Here is an 18,418-nt window from a genome sequence, read left to right as displayed (position 1 = left end):
GTCTAATAATTAAATAAAATAAATAAAGTTGCTCCTTGACAGCCACCATGCAAGACTGGACATGGACTCCTTCAGAAGAGACAACGGGATATAAAACTGTTCCGACATCGGATCCCACAGGGACAACAACACCTTCTGCAGCAGTTGCATGTGAGCAAAGGACCATGGAACCAATATACAACGTCAAGGCCAAAGAACTCAGGACCTGTAATCATAGACCCTTGGAACAGGAAGGCGTAGAAGCCGAATGAATTGCTCCTGCAACTTTGACAACCTGTCAGCTGTCAGATACACCCTGCCCCTCAGGGTATCAAAGTGGGCTCCTAAGTACTCCAGAGATTGAGATGGAACCACATGGCTCTTGACACATTGATCACCCAACCCAAAGAGCTTAGGAGATCCATCACTCGCTGCACCGAACAAGCACAATCCGCTTCCGATTTCACCTGGATTAGCCAATAATCCAGGTGTGGGTGGACCGAAATCGCTTCCCTCCTCAAGGCTGCTGCTACCACCACCATCACCTTTATGAAGGTTCGAGGAGCCGTGGCTAGCCCAAAGGGAAGGGCCCAAAACTGGAAATGCTGACCCAGCACTTTGAACCGCAGAAACTTCTGATGGTCACTGCGCTTCTGCTCTACATCAAGGGACCCTGTCACTGCACTTCCACTCCTCGGGGTCGGGCTCAGTGCTTCTACATCAAGGGTCCCTGTCACTGCGTTTCCACTCCTCAGGGCCGGGCTCAGCGCTTCTATATCATGGGACCCTGTCATTGCGCTTCCGCTCCTCGGATCCTGGCTCAGCACTTCTACTTCATGGGACTCGGCCTCTGCGCTCCCGCTCCTCGGGGTCTGTCTCAGCGCTTTTACATCATGGGACCCTGTCACAGCACATCCGCTCCTTGGGGCCTGGCTCAGCACTTCTACTTCACGGGACCCTGTCTCTGCGCTCCCGCTCCTCAGGGTCTCTCTCAGCGCTTCTGCTCCAGAAGATCCTGCTACAGCGGCTCTGCTCCTCAGGGCCTGCTTCAGCACTCTATCTCCATGGGATCCGCCCCACATGATCCAGCTCTAGTGCCTCAGGAACTGCTGTGCACGCTCTCTCCCTCCTTGAGGGCACCTTGACCTCGGAATGGACCTCACCTCTCTGACTCTCCCTGCTTTCTTCCATCTGTCTCTCCAGGACCTGCCACACAGAGGCCCACCTAAGACCAGCCGGCTTCGACACCCAAGGGCTCAACCTGCGAGGAATGTAGGCTGGTACTGGCGAAGTTCCTGTTAGCCTCTGTTCCCAGCCAGCCTCACCTCCTGACAGTGGGGACCTGCGGGGCTCAACCTCGCAGGTAGCGCCAACCCCACCTCGGGTCAAGGGTCCATCTACCTTAGGTATTTTAAGGTGGTCCAAATGCTCTTCCAACAAATGATAAAGCTTCGCCATGGCCCTAGCGACCTTCAAGCCTGACTCTGGGAAATCCCACTCCCGGCTAATGAGCTTCTGAATCTTCTTAGGGATGGGGAAAGCACTAGGCGGACCCCGCAGACTATCCAGGACCAGATTGACGCCCTCGTTATCCGACTCCTCCTGAGCTAGCTTCACCCCCAATTCCTCCAACACCTGGGGCATGAGAAGCCAAAGCTCCTCCTTCTTAAACATCTCCCTCAGCCCTTGTCCCCTCAACGAGTTCCGGATCATCCTTGCTCACATCCGGATCCAGGTTCTGATCTCCATCTGGGTCCACTTCTGAATCCGCTACTGGAGGGGATGCCGCATCCTCCTGCAGCCCATCTGAGTCATCCAGATCCCTGGGGTCAAGCTCCGCACCAGCACCATGCAGATGCTTGCCAGCCCTCCCAGAGCCACCCTCTGATGCCAGCCGAGGTCTCTTGGATGGCGCTGAAGGTCTCTCCTTGGGTCTTTTCTCTCCTGCTTCCTAGCCAGGAAAGTCTCGGGCATGAGCAGAACAAATCTGGGGGAAACCCATGCAGGCCAACAAACATCCACTCAGGACTACTGGACACTGAATCCACTCCCTCCTCATGCCCATCCTCGAGCTCACGCCCCGCAGGAGAAAGAGGTGGAGGGGACTCACCGGATTCCCGGCTGGTTGGAGTCCCCTGGATGCGATCCCCCTCGAGAGCAGCAAAGGTGGAGACCCCCACCTTGGCCCCTGCCACAGGCCCCAGAGTGAGAGGCCCAGCTGAGGATCCCTCCCCCACTGAAGCACAACCTGTGCATAGAGAGAGAGCAAATTCAATCTGGCTGACCAGAGCCTGCAGACCTTATAAGCCTCCCTGCGCGGCTTCTCTGCCATGCGGCCCACTCTCACGAGCAGCGTTGCTCATGCGCACCGCCGCGAGGTAGCTGCACCACGTGGCCTCCCCACCGAGAAACCACGTGGGAACATCAGCAGTGACACGAGCACAGCACGCACCAAAAGCGGCTGACAGAATAAGACCGCAGCACACAGGAAACCTTTCCCTGCCGGGGAAAATATAGAGAGCCCCTGCCGGCACACGTCGCTCCCCCTCCCTTACTGACCCCAGCAGCCCCAAAGGTTGACTGCCCTGGCACTACATCGCAGGCCTATTCTGCTGGCTGTAAATCTCTCAGAGCTCTCTATGTACCTTTCTTTCTTTTCTTTTTTTTTTACTTAAATAACAAACAAACAACAAGAAAGCCACAAGAAATACTTCCCTGAGAGAGCCAGGAGTGGACAGGAGGGGACTTCGGGGCATGAAGAGGGAGCCAGTCCCCTGGCTATCAGAGGCCCTGGAACTAGCGGGCTACAACAGCCAGGGGTATCCAACCCCTTGTTTGTCCGGCTCAACCCGAGGGATGGCCCACCAAGGAACCTGGCACCTTGGGGAGCAGATCCGAATCTCCAAACTCCAAAATCAGTCAGGACTGCAGGTTTGCACCTCTACCATTTGCTGGAGATAGAGAAATACTGAGGGACTGCAGGTGGCGCTCTCGGTTATGTAGCAGTGCCTCAAAGTTTTTGTTCTCTGCCTCCATCTGCTGGTAGGAATGCATAAACCCACTTATCTGGATTGATCCCGGTATGTTCAGGAATTAATATATTCCAGTCAGGGCCAGATTTAAGCACAGGCAACATAGACGGCTACCCAGGGTGCTAAATTATGAAAGCTTCCAAATTGTGAGACTCCCCCTGCTACTCTGATTTCCTGGCCCTAGTCCTCTGCCTAAGGGCACCATAATCAACACCCCATAACCGTACGGATATTAAACCTTTCACACATATCTCCAACATATATCTCCAAACATATCACACATATCTCCAATATATATCTCCAAACATATCACACATATCTCCAAAACACCATAATCAACACCCCATAACCGTACGGATATTAAACCTTTCACACATATCTCCAACATATATCTCCAAACATATCACACATATCTCCAAAACACATATCTCCAAAACACCATAATCAACACCCCATAACCGTACGGATATTAAACCTTTCACACATATCTCCAAAACATATCTCCAAACATATCACACATATCTCCAAAACATACCTTTTCGATCATCTAAACCATACAGAGATAAATCCAATCTATCCCTCAAAATCTGCTAATCCGAAATCATGCACATCCACTGTCCCGAACAATACCATATCCCATCCCTTATGTTAAGTACCCTAATCGATAATCCACCAGTTACCTTGCTATATTATTATATTCCGTTATACTATTATACCTGTTAATTCCCTTTATACCCTACCTGTTGGGTTAAATATTATCTCGTCTTACATAATGCCTAATTCTGCCAGTTTACCGTCATGTTGTAATATGGTTTCTACACATGTATTTTGTTGTTACAAATGTAAACCGGAGTGAAGGCCTCTAGCTAAACTTCGGTATATAAAAACGAATAAATAAATAATCTTGAATCTTATCCCGATTCCAGGGCTTTCCTAACTAGCATGGCTTAATGGATTCTCAAATGTGTAATTTAAAACTAAGATCCTCAGGCAGGAACTTAATTGATGTTCCCTCCTTCAATTTGGTGCACCCTTGCCATGGCTAGCCTACTTCTCTGGAACTCTTTACCCGAGTAATTAAAGAGCTGAAGGACACCTTAAAAACTTTCCAGAAGCAGCTTTTGACTCAGGTCTTTGAGCAGCAAGGTTGATGCGCAACCACTGCTAGATAACCGCTGTGAAAAGCGGTAAAGCTGTGAATTTTTCCATCAAACAATTTCGGGTGCCATTTCAGTGGTTGTATATGTTCTCCATTTTACCCGGCTGATTCTAGCTCTGATGGCTCAAGCTGACTGGGCACCTTTAAACTTTCTGGTTAGGTAACCGTTAGTTTCGCCCCTGTGGAAGCAATGTTTGTGAAACATTGGCTGTGTTGGGCTCTCTAAATACACAGTGACTGTTGTCCACTTTGGACGTTTTTTATTTGCACTGAAAAGAATTCATAAACAAGGTGCGTGATTGCTATGTCCCTGTGTTCTGTGTTGAGTGATCAGACACACTTGACTGGCTTGCTGACACCTTGTGTATATACTAAAAAAACTTTTTGGTTAATGCCAGCTTTGATTCTATATTTGTTGCTTTAGTTCTCCTTTTTCGTTTGTTTGTTATACTTCCAGCACTCTGCATGTGTTTAAAGACTGGCAGAGAATAAAAATGATAATATCTGCTCCATGAAAACATGTCCGTTTCAAAGAGTTTTCTTCCAGGAAATTATTGATGAAGGCTTCCTTCCCGGGGAAACAGCTTAGTAAATTTTACCTGGGGAGGGACATTTTCTCTAGCCTGCGGTAAAAGGTTCCTGCAGACTTTATCTCAGATTTTCAAATCAGTCCGTGGCTCACAAGTCGGCTTTGAAAATTCATGGGTCGTGCTGTGAATGTGCAGGGAAGCGAGTCTGTCTTTATATGATACGAAAACAAAAAATGGCAAAGCAAATCCCAGCCCTGCCGCAGCTCCTTCCCTGCAAAATGCCTATTTAGTATGCACATAAGAGTAAGCCCAAAATCAAGCTCTGAACATGCTCCCTGGGGCTACTTCTGAAGTGCCGCTTGCAGGCATAAACCTGGGTCTTCTGCAGGTTAGTGCCTTGAAAAGCTACTCCTTACATGGCTAAATACTGTCCTGGTTAAAGAGAAGAACTGTTAATGTTATTAATAAAGAAAAACCCTGGCAAACACCCCCCCCCCCCCCCCAGGATATTAATTTCCCTTCTTCAAAGTGTTTGCAATGTCGGGAAAAAAGAATTAAGAAGGTGGCGAGAGCCGTCACTTACAGGACTGGGAATGGAGTCGGGGTCCAGCTTCTTCTGAGGTGGCGCAGCCAGATGAGCACTCCCAGGAGGCACCCCAGGGTAGGACAGCTGGGGACCGTAGCCGCCTGCTGCAATAGCACACGGGAGACGGATAAAAGACCAAGGAGTGAAGGGGAAGCCTAAGGCAATGCAAAACCAATTAAATAGGGCAGACTCGGTGGGCCCTGGCACTCTGTGTTTCTGGGTCTTGTCATTAATTAGGCCCGGTGATTCATGTCCGCCGCTTTGATTTATTATTATTATGTGGTTAAGCAAATAATCTACCACTGTTTCTCCCTGTCCTAGTCATGCATGGCATTCCTGCACTGAGGATATTTATTTTGTGCAGGGGTGAGTACACTGCCAGTGCTAACTACACATAAAATAGCACTAACAGCGCAGTGAGAAGAGAGGACGACCACTGCTTTGCTATAAATACTGTATCATCCTGCTTGCACACAAGAAAAGGCCATGGGCGCTCTGCTCAGCTGTCCCAGTCCGTTCACTAAATGCAATCCAGCAGGCATGTGAAATACTAAGAAGTAATAAACAGTTTATTGTCAATCAGCTGATATCTCTCACCTTTTAAGCATAGTTAAGAAAAAGGAGCAATTGTCAATTGACTGCCTGACTGCAGTGTGGACGTACATTTAACATACTTTGAGGATGTTTTTTAAATAGAAACTATCCAGGCAGTTTCTTTTGGAAAATTAACTAGCATAAAATATAACTATACAAAGGACGCACATCTCACTAATCCCAACACAATCATAAAAGATGCACATACACACATATAGCATAAAGTATACTATCACAAAGGATGCGCGTACACACAGCATAAAGTACAAACACACACACACACAAAGTACGTACATACACACAACATAAATTACACACACACACACAAAGTACGCACATACACACAGCGTAAAGTACACACACAGAGACAGGATGCATGTACACACAGCATAAAGTACAAACCCACTCACATACACAAAAACGCATGTACCCACAGCATAAAGTACACACACGCACAGACAGGATGCATGTACATACAACATAAAGTACAAACACCACTCACAAAGCGTGCACTTACACACAGCATAAATTATACACACACGTACACATACAAAGTACGCACATACACACAGCATAAAGTACACACACACAGACAGGATGCATGTACATACAACATAAAGTACACACACACACACACAAGTACAAACACCACACACAAAGGATGCACATACACACACACAAAGGACACATGTACACACAGCATAAAGTACACCTCCTCAGACAAGATGCATGTACACACAGTATAAATTACACACACGCACAAAGTACGCACATACACACAGCATAAAGTACACACACACAGACAGGATGCATGTACACACAACATAAAGTACACACACACATACACAAAGACGCATGTATACACAGTATAAAGTACAAACACCACACACAAAGGATGAACATACACACAGCATAAAGTACACACACACAGAATGCATTTACATACAACATAAAGTACAGGCACATACACACACACAAGTACAAACACCACACAGCATAAATTACACACAGCATGTACACACAGCATAAAGTACACATACACACAAAGGATGCATGTACATACAGAATAAAGTACAAACACCACTCACAAAGCAGGCACTTACACACAGCATAAATTACACACATATACACACAAAGGACGCACAAACACACAGCATACATATACAGACAGGATGCATGTGAACACAACATAAAGTACACACACACATACACAAAGAGGCATGTACACACAGTATAAAGTACAAACACCATACACAAAGGACGCACATATACACACACACACACAAATGAAACATGTTCAGACAGCATAAAGTACACACACACAAAGGATGCATATACATACAGCATAAAGTACACAAAGGATGCATCTACACAAAACATAAAGTACAAACATGCACATAAAGGACGCATGTACACACAGCATAAAGTACACACACACATACACAAAGACACATGTGCACACAGCAGAAAGTACAAACACCACACACAAAGGACGAACATACACACAGCATAAAGTACACACACACAGATAGGATGCATGTACATACAACATAAAGTACACACACATACACACACACAAGTAAAAACACCACACACAAAGGACACATGTACACACAGCATAAAGTACACATACACACAAAGTATGCATGTACATACAGCATAAAGTACAAACACCACTCACAAAGCATGCACTTACACACAGCATAAATTACACACATACACACACAAAGGACGCACATACACACAGAATAAAGTACACATATACAGACAGGATGCATGTAAATACAACATAAAGTACACACACACATACACAAAGAGGCATGTACACACAGTATAAAGTACAAACACCATACACAAAGGACGCACATATACACACACACACACAAATGAAACATGTTCAGACAGCATAACGTACACACACACAAAGGATGCATATACATACAGCATAAAGTACACAAAGGATGCATCTACACAAAACATAAAGTACAAACATGCACATAAAGGACGCATGTACACACAGCATAAAGTACACACACACATACACAAAGACACATGTGCACACAGCAGAAAGTACAAACACCACACACAAAGGACGAACATACACACAGCATAAAGTACACACACACAGATAGGATGCATGTACATACAACATAAAGTACACACACATACACACACACAAGTAAAAACACCACACACAAAGGACACATGTACACACAGCATAAAGTACACATACACACAAAGTATGCATGTACATACAGCATAAAGTACAAACACCACTCACAAAGCATGCACTTACACACAGCATAAATTACACACATACACACACAAAGGACGCACATACACACAGCATAAAGTACACATATACAGACAGGATGCATGTAAATACAACATAAAGTACACACACACATACACAAAGAGGCATGTACACACAGTATAAAGTACAAACACCATACACAAAGGACGCACATATACACACACACACACAAATGAAACATGTTCAGACAGCATAAAGTACACACACACAAAGGATGCATATACATACAGCATAAAGTACACAAAGGATGCACCTACACAAAACATAAAGTACAAACATGCACATAAAGGACGCATGTACATACAGCATAAAGTACACACACACACAGGATGCATGTGAATACAACATAAAGTACACACACACATACACAAAGAGGTATGTACACACAGTATAAAGTACAAACACCATACACAAAGGACGCACATACACACACACGCACACAAATGAAACATGTTCAGACAGCATAAAGTACACACACACAAAGGATGCACATACATACAGCATAAAGTACACAAAGGATGCACCTACACAAAACATAAAGTACAAACATGCACATAAAGGACGCATGTACATACAGCATAAAGTACACACACACACAGGATGCATGTGAATACAACATAAAGTACACACACACATAAACAAAGACGCATGTACACACAGCAGAAAGTACAAACACCACACACAAAGGATGAACATACACACACACACACACACACACACACAAAGGCCACATGTACAGATAGCATAAAGTACATAAACACGAAGGATGTATATACACACAGCATAAAGTACACAAAGGATACACCTACACAAAACAAAGTACATACATGCACATAAAGGACACATGTACACATAACATAAAGTATACACACACAAAGGACGTATATACACACAGTATAAAGTACACAAAGGATGCGCCTGCAGACAGCATAAAATATATAAACAAAGGATGCACAGACACACAGCATAAAATACATAAACAAAGGACGCATGTACACATAGCATAAAGTAAACACACACAGAAAGGACACACAAACACATCATAAAGTACACATACACACAAAGTATGCATGTACATACAGCATAAAGTACAAACACCACTCACAAAGCATGCACTTACACACAGCATAAATTACACACATACACACACAAAGGACGCACATACACACAGCATAAAGTACACATATACAGACAGGATGCATGTAAATACAACATAAAGTACACACACACATAGACAAAGAGGCATGTACACACAGTATAAAGTACAAACACCATACACAAAGGACGCACATATACACACACACACACAAATGAAACATGTTCAGACAGCATAAAGTACACACACACAAAGGATGCATATACATACAGCATAAAGTACACAAAGGATGCACCTACACAAAACATAAAGTACAAACATGCACATAAAGGACGCATGTACATACAGCATAAAGTACACACACACACAGGATGCATGTGAATACAACATAAAGTACACACACACATACACAAAGAGGCATGTACACACAGTATAAAGTACAAACACCATACACAAAGGACGCACATATACACACACACACACAAATGAAACATGTTCAGACAGCATAAAGTACACACACACAAAGGATGCATATACATACAGCATAAAGTACACAAAGGATGCACCTACACAAAACATAAAGTACAAACATGCACATAAAGGACGCATGTACATACAGCATAAAGTACACACAGGATGCATGTGAATACAACATAAAGTACACACACACATACACAAAGAGGCATGTACACACAGCAGAAAATACAAACACCACACACAAAGGACGCACATACACACACACGCATACAAATGAAACATGTTCAGACAGCATAAAGTACACACACACAAAGGATGCATATACATACAGCATAAAGTACACAAAGGATGCACCTACACAAAACATAAAGTACAAACATGCACATAAAGGACGCATGTACATACAGCATAAAGTACACACACACACAGGATGCATGTGAATACAACATAAAGTACACACACACATAAACAAAGACGCATGTACACACAGCAGAAAGTACAAACACCACACACAAAGGATGAACATACACACACACACACACACACACACAAAGGCCACATGTACAGATAGCATAAAGTACACAAACACGAAGGATGTATATACACACAGCATAAAGTACACAAAGGATGCACCTACACAAAACAAAGTACATACATGCACATAAAGGACACATGTACACATAACATAAAGTATACACACACAAAGGACGTATATACACACAGTATAAAGTACACAAAGGATGCGCCTGCAGACAGCATAAAATATATAAACAAAGGATGCATGTACACATAGCATAAAGTAAACACACACAGAAAGGACACACAAACACAGCATAAAGTACACAAACAAAGAATGCACATACACATAGCATAAAGTACACAAAAAAGGACACACATATACAGTATAAAGTACCCAAAGGATGCACCTACACACAGCATAAAGTACACAAACACAGGACACACACACAGAGCATATAGTACACACACACAGAAAGGATGCATGTATACACAGCATAAAATTTACAAAGAACGCACGTACAGCCAGTATAAAGTACACACACACACACAGAAACAACGCACGTATACTCGACATAAAGTACAGACACACAGGAAGGACGCATGTACACATAACATAAACAAAAGACACACGACCATACAGCATAAAGTACACAAACAAAGGACACACATACACACAGCATAAAGTACACAGAGAAAGGATGCAGAAAAAGGACCAACTATTTTATAGGAAAGCCAATCTTTTACCAATCTGCTGCTAAGAGGAGGGTGTGATTTCCAGCTCTTCCTCCACGCCCCAGGTTGGCTGGGGAAGTTGCCGAGGCCGTGTTGACAGCCCTTATGGAGGGAGTGAATTGTGGTCATCAAGGAGGGTGACATGGATTTAAAGCCCATGGCCCAGGGCTCTGGAAGGGGATCTGGTGCACGGCTCCTGGCCTCAGCAATGACCAAACTACAAACAATGGGAGGCAGGATCCAGCAGAGGAGACCCCAGTGCCCGAGCCTGGGAGCACTGGGATGCGCGCTAGTTTACCGAGTGCCGCTGGTTTCTGAATCCTCAGGTACTTTTCCCAGTGGGAAAATGCTACAGTGGTTCAACATCCCGGGGCCTCCATCTTTTAAAGGGGCTGGACAACACGCCCACTGCGGAGTGGTGACGTCAGTGGGCGTGCACTTTAGAACAGGCCCTGAATTAAGCTGAAAAGTGGCAGCGAGGCAGAAATCCGGCAGTAACCAAAAGGGACCGCTGTGGCCACCAGCCTTCAGATGAATTTCTGACACTTTGGCCCCTCTAAGAAGCCACACGACGCTTGCCTACCATGCTGAGGAGGGTAACCGGGGCCTGGAGGCTGTCCTGGAAGCTGCTGATGGAAGTTGATATTTGGAGAATTAGGTGTAGGGTTTCCGTCTTGTAAGGTCCCTGCTGGAAACAAAGGTGCAGCGCCTGCTGTGGGTGCAGGCAGCTGAGGTGCAGCCGTTAAAGGAGGAGGAGGCAGCATGGGCTGAGCTGGAGGGCCCTGCAGAGACGTCGAGAGCGGTGGTCCAGGCGGGATCTGAGAACCTTGTGTGGCCCCGGAGCCTATGCAAAAAAAAGGTTAAGGTCAGGCATTAAAGAGCCAGCAAGAGTGAACAGCCCTCCTTCCGCTCCTAGGGGAAGCTGCAGAACTCCTGCATTACCTCTGACTCTGAAGACTGGGTTTCCTACGCTGCTCCTTCCTTGTATTTAATAGCTGTTCTAATCCCTTTAGGATGTCTCTGTGACCAGTCTCTTTAAACTGACACACAGCATTTAACTAGTGCAGCAGCAGCAGCTAGAGTTCCCTGAACGTACCCGGATCAGTCCAGACTGTGGGTTGAGCCTCCTTTCCAGCAGGTGGAGACAGAGCAAAACTGAAAGGATATCCTATATGAGGACCCTTCAGTATTTGTCTGTCTCCAGCAGGTGTAGCACGGTCTCCCTTCGGTCTCCTGATCTAGGCTAGTCAGCCTTCTTTCTTCATTTCTCGGGATCAAGCAAGTACTTCTTTGGGGATATTGTCCCTCTCTAATAAAGTTAGTCAGGATTTTTTGTCCTTTTGATTTTTCTTCAGGAGACGGCTCCGTTTCCTGGCTCTTGCCTGGCTCAGGGGGGCTTTGCCCCTTGTGCGCTGCATAGCCTGAGTCCGTGTCCACTTCCAGGTGTGGGGAGCGAGTCTGGTAGTCCAGGTCTCGTCTCCCCCCTGGCTGCCGAGAGGGTTTTTAGAACCCGAATGCTGCACTCAGTTTAAGAAAAAAAAAAAAAAGATAATTTCCATTTTTTTAAATTTGGATTAAGTTAAAAGTATTCCCCTACTTTTAACTTACTTGCAGCAGTAGATCAATATTTTTTTAATTTTTCCCGTCTAAGGAGGCCTTGAACTGGCAGCCAGTCAGGCAGGAGTCAGCAGGTTTCCCCCCGCTTCACTCCAGGCCTGCAGGCTGTCAATCAAACCTTTTTTTTTCCAGGTTTTTTTTCTCAGAGCGGCTCTTCTATGCCGCGGCAGGCAGCCTGCCTCTCTTGTGGGCAACCCTCTTCGCGATTTTCGCAAGAGGGCCACTGCTCTGCTTGCCTGCCGGGTAGGGAAGGTCCCTCCTCGGCAGGGCAAGCAAATTTAGCCCGGGGATCGGGTCCCCTCAACATGGCCAGGCCATTTCCGGGTCGGCAAAGCCCGGGAAAGGCGGCCATCTTGGATTTTTCAGCGGCTCCGTTTTCGGAGCTGCCTGGGGCTGGGGGGCCGAATTTTTTGGAAATACCCCCCGATTTGAGCCCCACGGGTCCCCAGGAGGGATTCCCTGACCCCCCCCTCGCCCCCCCCCTCCCGGGAAGTCCACGATCCGTTTTTCTCCGGAGTTCATCCTCCTCCTGCATAAATCTTATTTAGCAAGCCTGCAGGAGAAGGAAGAACCCCCCCTCTTGATCCCCCCTCCAAAAATCCCTTGCGCCGCGCCGTTGCCTGCTGGCCTGGCTGCGGAGCCCCAGGGGCCGGTTCGGGTGTGGGTGGTTCCAGGGGTGCCCCCCCTCCCCGACCCCCCGGTGGATCCAGTGCTTCTGGGCCCCAACGCTATCCCGGAGCCAGAGGGTAGCCTTCCCCTGGAGGGGGACGACCCCAGAGTCCTTCATTTGTTCTGCAAGGAGGAGTTGGAGCCCCTCATCCCCTTTGTCCTCCAGGAACTGGGGTTGGAGGGGCCCCCTGTGGACAACCTGATGGCCTCCTTGCCCAAAGATATGAACCCGGTCCTCGCGGGTCTGAGGGCTCCTGCTTCTGCCTTTCCCTTCCATCCCATGCTCAAGCTGTTACTTTTAAGGGAGTGGGAAGCTCCCTGAGACGGCACTCCAGGTGGGACGGGCCATGGACAAGCTCTATCCCCTCCCGGAGGAGTGTTTGGAATTGTTAAAAAATCCCTCAGTGGACTCCTCCGTCTCGGCAGTCACCAAGCATACCACGATCCCGGTAGAGGGATCGATGGCACTTAAGGACGGACAGGATCGTAAGCTGGAGGCGCACATGAAACGCATCTTCGAGGTCTTGGCTCTCGGAGTCCGGGCATCTTGCTGCAGCAGCCTCATGCTGCGGGCAGGCCTCAGTTGGGTTCAGCAATTACTCTCCTCCCAGGACCTCCCGCCTTCAGAAGCAGAGCAGGCTGAGCGTTTGGAAGCTGTCATCGCTTACAGTGCAGACGCGTTCTACGACCTTGTTCGGGTTCAGGTGAAGGCGATGGATTCGGCGGTGTCCGCCCGGAGACTCCTCTGGCTACGCAATTGGTCGGCTGATCAGTCCTCCAAAGCCCGGCTAGGCACGTTACCTTTCAAAGGTAAGTTGCTTTTTGGTGAGCACCTTGAGAAACGTATGGACTACTTGGGGGACAACAAGGTCCATAAGCTCCCGGAGGACGGTCCTAAATCCACCCATTCCTACCCGCCCTCTCATCCTCGCTTCCAGGGCCAGCGTCGTTTTAGTCCGCGCAGGCGAGGTGGTTCCTCGAGGGGTTATTCATCCCGGTCTCAGTCGTGGTCGCAGCCCTCTCGTGGTCGGCGGCCCTTTCGCGAGGGCCAGACCACACGCTCCACCCCCAAACCTGCCACACAATGAAGTTCAGCTGACTTGTTCCTCAGTCCCTTCCCTAGGCGGCCGCCTCTCCTTGTTTTTCGAGGAATGGGTCAAAATCACGTCGGATAAGTGGGTCCTCGACATTATCAGAGACGGGTATGCCTTCGAAATTGTCCGCGATCTGCCGGACCTCTTTCTCTTTTCCCCATGCGGGCGGTCCAAGAGGGACGCGGTGGAACAAACCCTCACCAGACTTCTGGCACTGGGTGCGGTGGTCCCGGTCCCGGAGAGGGAACATGGTGCCAGCCAGTATTCTATCTACTTCGTCGTTCCCAAGAAGGACGGGTCCTATCGTCCGATCCTGGACCTCAAAAGGGTCAATCGGGCCCTCAAAATTCCTAATTTCCGAATGGAAACCCTGCGAGCGGTCATTGCGGCGGTCCGCCCTGGAGAGTTTCTCGCTTCCCTCGACCTTGCAGAGGCATACTTCCATATTCCGATTCCCCCGCGACTACCAGAAATACCTACGCTTCCATGTTCTCAACCAGACTTCCAGTTCCGGGCGCTTCCTTTCGGTCTTGCAACCGCGCCTCGCACCTTCACCAAGGTCATGGTGGTGGTTGCGGCAGCTCTTCGCCGGGAGGGAATCCTGGTTCATCCCTACCTGGACGACTGGCTCATCCGGGCCAAGTCGGTGGCCTCGTGTCAACTGGTGGTGGATCGCGTGTTGTCTCTCCTTGCTTCTCTCGGGTGGATAGTGAACTTCTCCAAGAGCAATCTTCAGCCCTCCCAGGAGTTAGAGTTCCTGGGAGCCCACTTCGACACCCGAGTAGGCAAGGTCTTCTTACTACGTGCACTCGCCCTCAAGCTGATCGAGCAAATCCAGAATCTGATTGCGCTACCCTCCCCGACGGCTTGGGGCTACCTGCAGGTTCTGGGATCCATGGCTTCCACCATCGACCTTGTGCCCTGGGCCTTTGCTCATATGCGTCCATTATAGAAAGCTTTGCTGTCCCGTTGGCAGCCGGTGACGGAACAGTTTCACATGGTCCTCCCGTTTTTGGCCTCTACAGTCGACAACTTGCAGTGGTGGCTATCGCTTCCTCATCTCCTCCAGGGATGCCTCTCCAAGTGCCACCGTGGACGATAGTAACCATGGACGCCAATCTGTCGGGCTGGGGTGCAGTTTGTCTCTCCCAATCCACCCAGGGAACCTGGTCTCCGAGTCAATCTCGTTGGCACATCAATCGGTTGGAGACCCTGGCGATGCGCCTGGCCCTCCAGGAGTTTCTCCCCCTACTCCAAGGCAAAGCGGTAAGAGTCCTGTCCAACAACTCTACAATAGTGGCTTACATCAATCGCCAGGGGGGCGCCCACAGTCCCCTGGTGGCCCTGGAAGCCAGCCGTCTCTTCTCTTGGGCGGAATGGCATCTACAGTGCCTAGTGACTTCCCACATCGCGAGCAAGGAAAATATTCAAGCCGACTTCCTCAGCCGTCAAGCGCTCGATCCGGGGGAGTGGGAGCTCTCGGAGGCGGCCATGGCTCTGATAGTGGACAGGTGGGGTCCTCCCCACCTAGACCTCATGGCGACCCTGCGCAACTCCAAGGCCAATCGGTTCTTCAGCCGCTGGAGGGAGCACGGCTCAGAGGGTGTGGACGCTCTGGCTCTTCCTTGGCCAGCGGACGTCCTCCTGTACATGTTCCCCCCGTGGCCCCTGGTGGGAAAAGTCCTCAGAAGTATCGAACTACACTAGGGACCCATGGTTCTGGTAGCACCCGAGTGGCCGCGGAGGCTGTGGTTTGCAGATCTCATCAACCTGGCGACGGACGGACCTCTCCGACTCGGTCATCTCCCTCGCCTGCTTCGGCAGGGGCCTGTATTTTTCGACCAGGCCGATTGCTTCTGTCTAGCGGCCTGGCTTTTGAACGGCGACACCTAAGGCATAAGGTCTATAAGGAGGAGGTCATCTCCACCTTGCTACGGGCCCGAAAACAGTCGACTTCCCTGGCCTACGTGCGTATCTGGAAGGTTTTTGAGTCGGTTTGTGAGGAATCGGGTATCCCAGTGCGCTCCGCCCCGGTCTCTGTGGTTTTGTCTTTTCTTCAGAAGGGTCTCTCCAAGGGCCTCTCCCTCAGTTCTCTGCAAGTTCAAGTTTTCACGCTCGGCTCTCTCCTGGGTCAGGTGGAAGGTCATTACCTAGCAGCTCATCCGGACGTGATTCGCTTTCTGAGGGGCGTTAAGCATCTTCGCCCCCCTTCTCGTGCCACTTGTCCGTCGTGGAGTCTTAACCTGATCCTTCGGGCCCTCTGTGCGGCCCCATTCGAACCTCTCCGTCGCGCAACGCTAAAAGACCTTACGCTAAAGGCTGTCTTTTTGGTCTCCATTTCTTCCGCTCGGCGGATCTCCGAGATTCAAGCGTTGTCCTGTCGAGAGCCCTTTTTGCCTTCTCCGATTCCGGGGTCTCTCTTAAGACAGTCCCTTCTTGCTTACCTAAAGTCGTCTCAAGTTTTCATGTCAACCAGTCGGTGGAACTCCCGGCATTCTCCCCGGAGGAGGCTGCGGGTACAACTGGGGGTGATCTCCGTCGGCTGGACGTCAAACGAGTTCTGCTTTGCTACCTCCAGGTTACTAACGACTGATTGGCCCGACAGATTGGCGTCCATGGTTACTATCGTCCACGGTGGCACTTGGAGAGGCATCCCTGGAGGAGATGAGGAAGCGATAGCCACCACTGCAAGTTGTCGACTGTAGAGGCCAAAAACGGGAGGACCATGTGAAACTGTTCCGAGACCTGAAACGACTTTCAGGTCTCGGACCATCTCTTCGTCCTCTGGAGTGGTCCCAATCGGGGTAAGCCAGCTTCTAAGACCACTATTGCACGGTGGTTGAAGGAAGCCATATCCTCGGCCTATCTTTGCCAAGGTCGACCTGTTCCTGAGGGCCTCAAGGCTCATTCTCTACACTCTCAAGCCACCTCTTGAGCGGAGAGTCAATTTGTTTCTCCGCAGGAAATTTGCAGGGCCGCCACATGGACGTCCTTACATACTTTTTCTCGACACTACCGTCTGGATGTGCAGGCTCCGGTTGTTGGATCCTTTGGGCGGCAAGTGCTTCGAGCGGGACTGTCTCGGTCCCACCCAGTTTAGGGAAGCTTTAGTACATCCCACAGTCTGGACTGATCCGGGTACGTACAGGGAAAGGAAAATTAGTTCTTACCTGTTAATTTTTGTTCCTGTAGTACCACGGATCAGTCCAGACGCCCTTCCCTGTCTGTCTTCTTTCTGTCCTCTCGAAGCTTGTTTCTTGCAGGTTTGCAGATTCTAATACTTCATGTTTTTGTGCAAGAATACTGAGCAATTACACCGGAAGCCTTGGTCGTTTAAACACCAAATATATGCAAGAATGTATAGCTATACCATGTTCATTCATTGTTCTACAGTTGCTCCTTTGAGCTTTATGGTTACTTGCTTGATCCTATTCTGGGTTTATTGTTTTATGCTTTGACATTGGTTATACTGAAGGGTATCCGGATAGGCTCTGTCCTCATATAGGATATCCTTTCAGTTTTGGTCTGTCTCCACCTGCTGGAAAGGAGGCTCAACCCACAGTCTGGACTGATCCGTGGTACTACAAGAACGAAAATTAACAGGTAAGAACTAATTTTCCTATCTTCTCCATGAACTACACAAACCTGAAATCCCATATATAAACAAACAAAGCTAGCTGAAGCTGTGCCTTCCCTCAGGACACCTGGTCTGTACCCCTGTACCCGGCAGGGCTCTCTGATTGCTCTGAACATTGATAACAAACCCTGACAAGTACCATAGCCTCCCAGCTGCATGTTGCCCAGCTGATTTGTCACTTGCTGTGTGGATGAAGGAGGTGCAGGGCTGGGGTAGGGTGATGGATGGCCGTAGGGTGCAAGAGACGCTGCGGCTGCACTGTTCGGAGGTGGGACACCTTGGAAGCTGCGGAAAGAAAGCATTCATTGTGGTATTTCTGTTTGCTATTTATACAGTTACTTAATCAAATTCTGAAGTTTCGTCAGTTAGCAAATACGGTACGC

The 18,418-nt window shown here is 48.4% G+C and overlaps 1 protein-coding gene across 1 annotated transcript in view; it reads right to left on the bottom strand.

The window, feature by feature from the left end:
- SEC24D (SEC24 homolog D, COPII coat complex component) overlaps positions 1-18,418 on the bottom strand; it is a 337,918-nt gene that overhangs the window by 200,056 nt on the left and 119,444 nt on the right. Inside the window, exons 4-6 of the mRNA XM_029613783.1 lie at positions 18,175-18,320; positions 11,602-11,862; positions 5,284-5,390 (exon numbers count right to left, since the gene is read on the bottom strand). Coding sequence (XP_029469643.1) covers positions 5,284-5,390; positions 11,602-11,862; positions 18,175-18,320 — 514 coding nt within the window. The remainder of the gene's footprint in view (positions 1-5,283; positions 5,391-11,601; positions 11,863-18,174; positions 18,321-18,418) is intronic.

Source organism: Rhinatrema bivittatum, chromosome 1, assembly GCF_901001135.1.
Source record: "Rhinatrema bivittatum chromosome 1, aRhiBiv1.1, whole genome shotgun sequence".
NCBI classification, from domain to species: domain Eukaryota; kingdom Metazoa; phylum Chordata; class Amphibia; order Gymnophiona; family Rhinatrematidae; genus Rhinatrema; species Rhinatrema bivittatum.
This window is presented reverse-complemented; position numbering and strand designations above follow the sequence as displayed.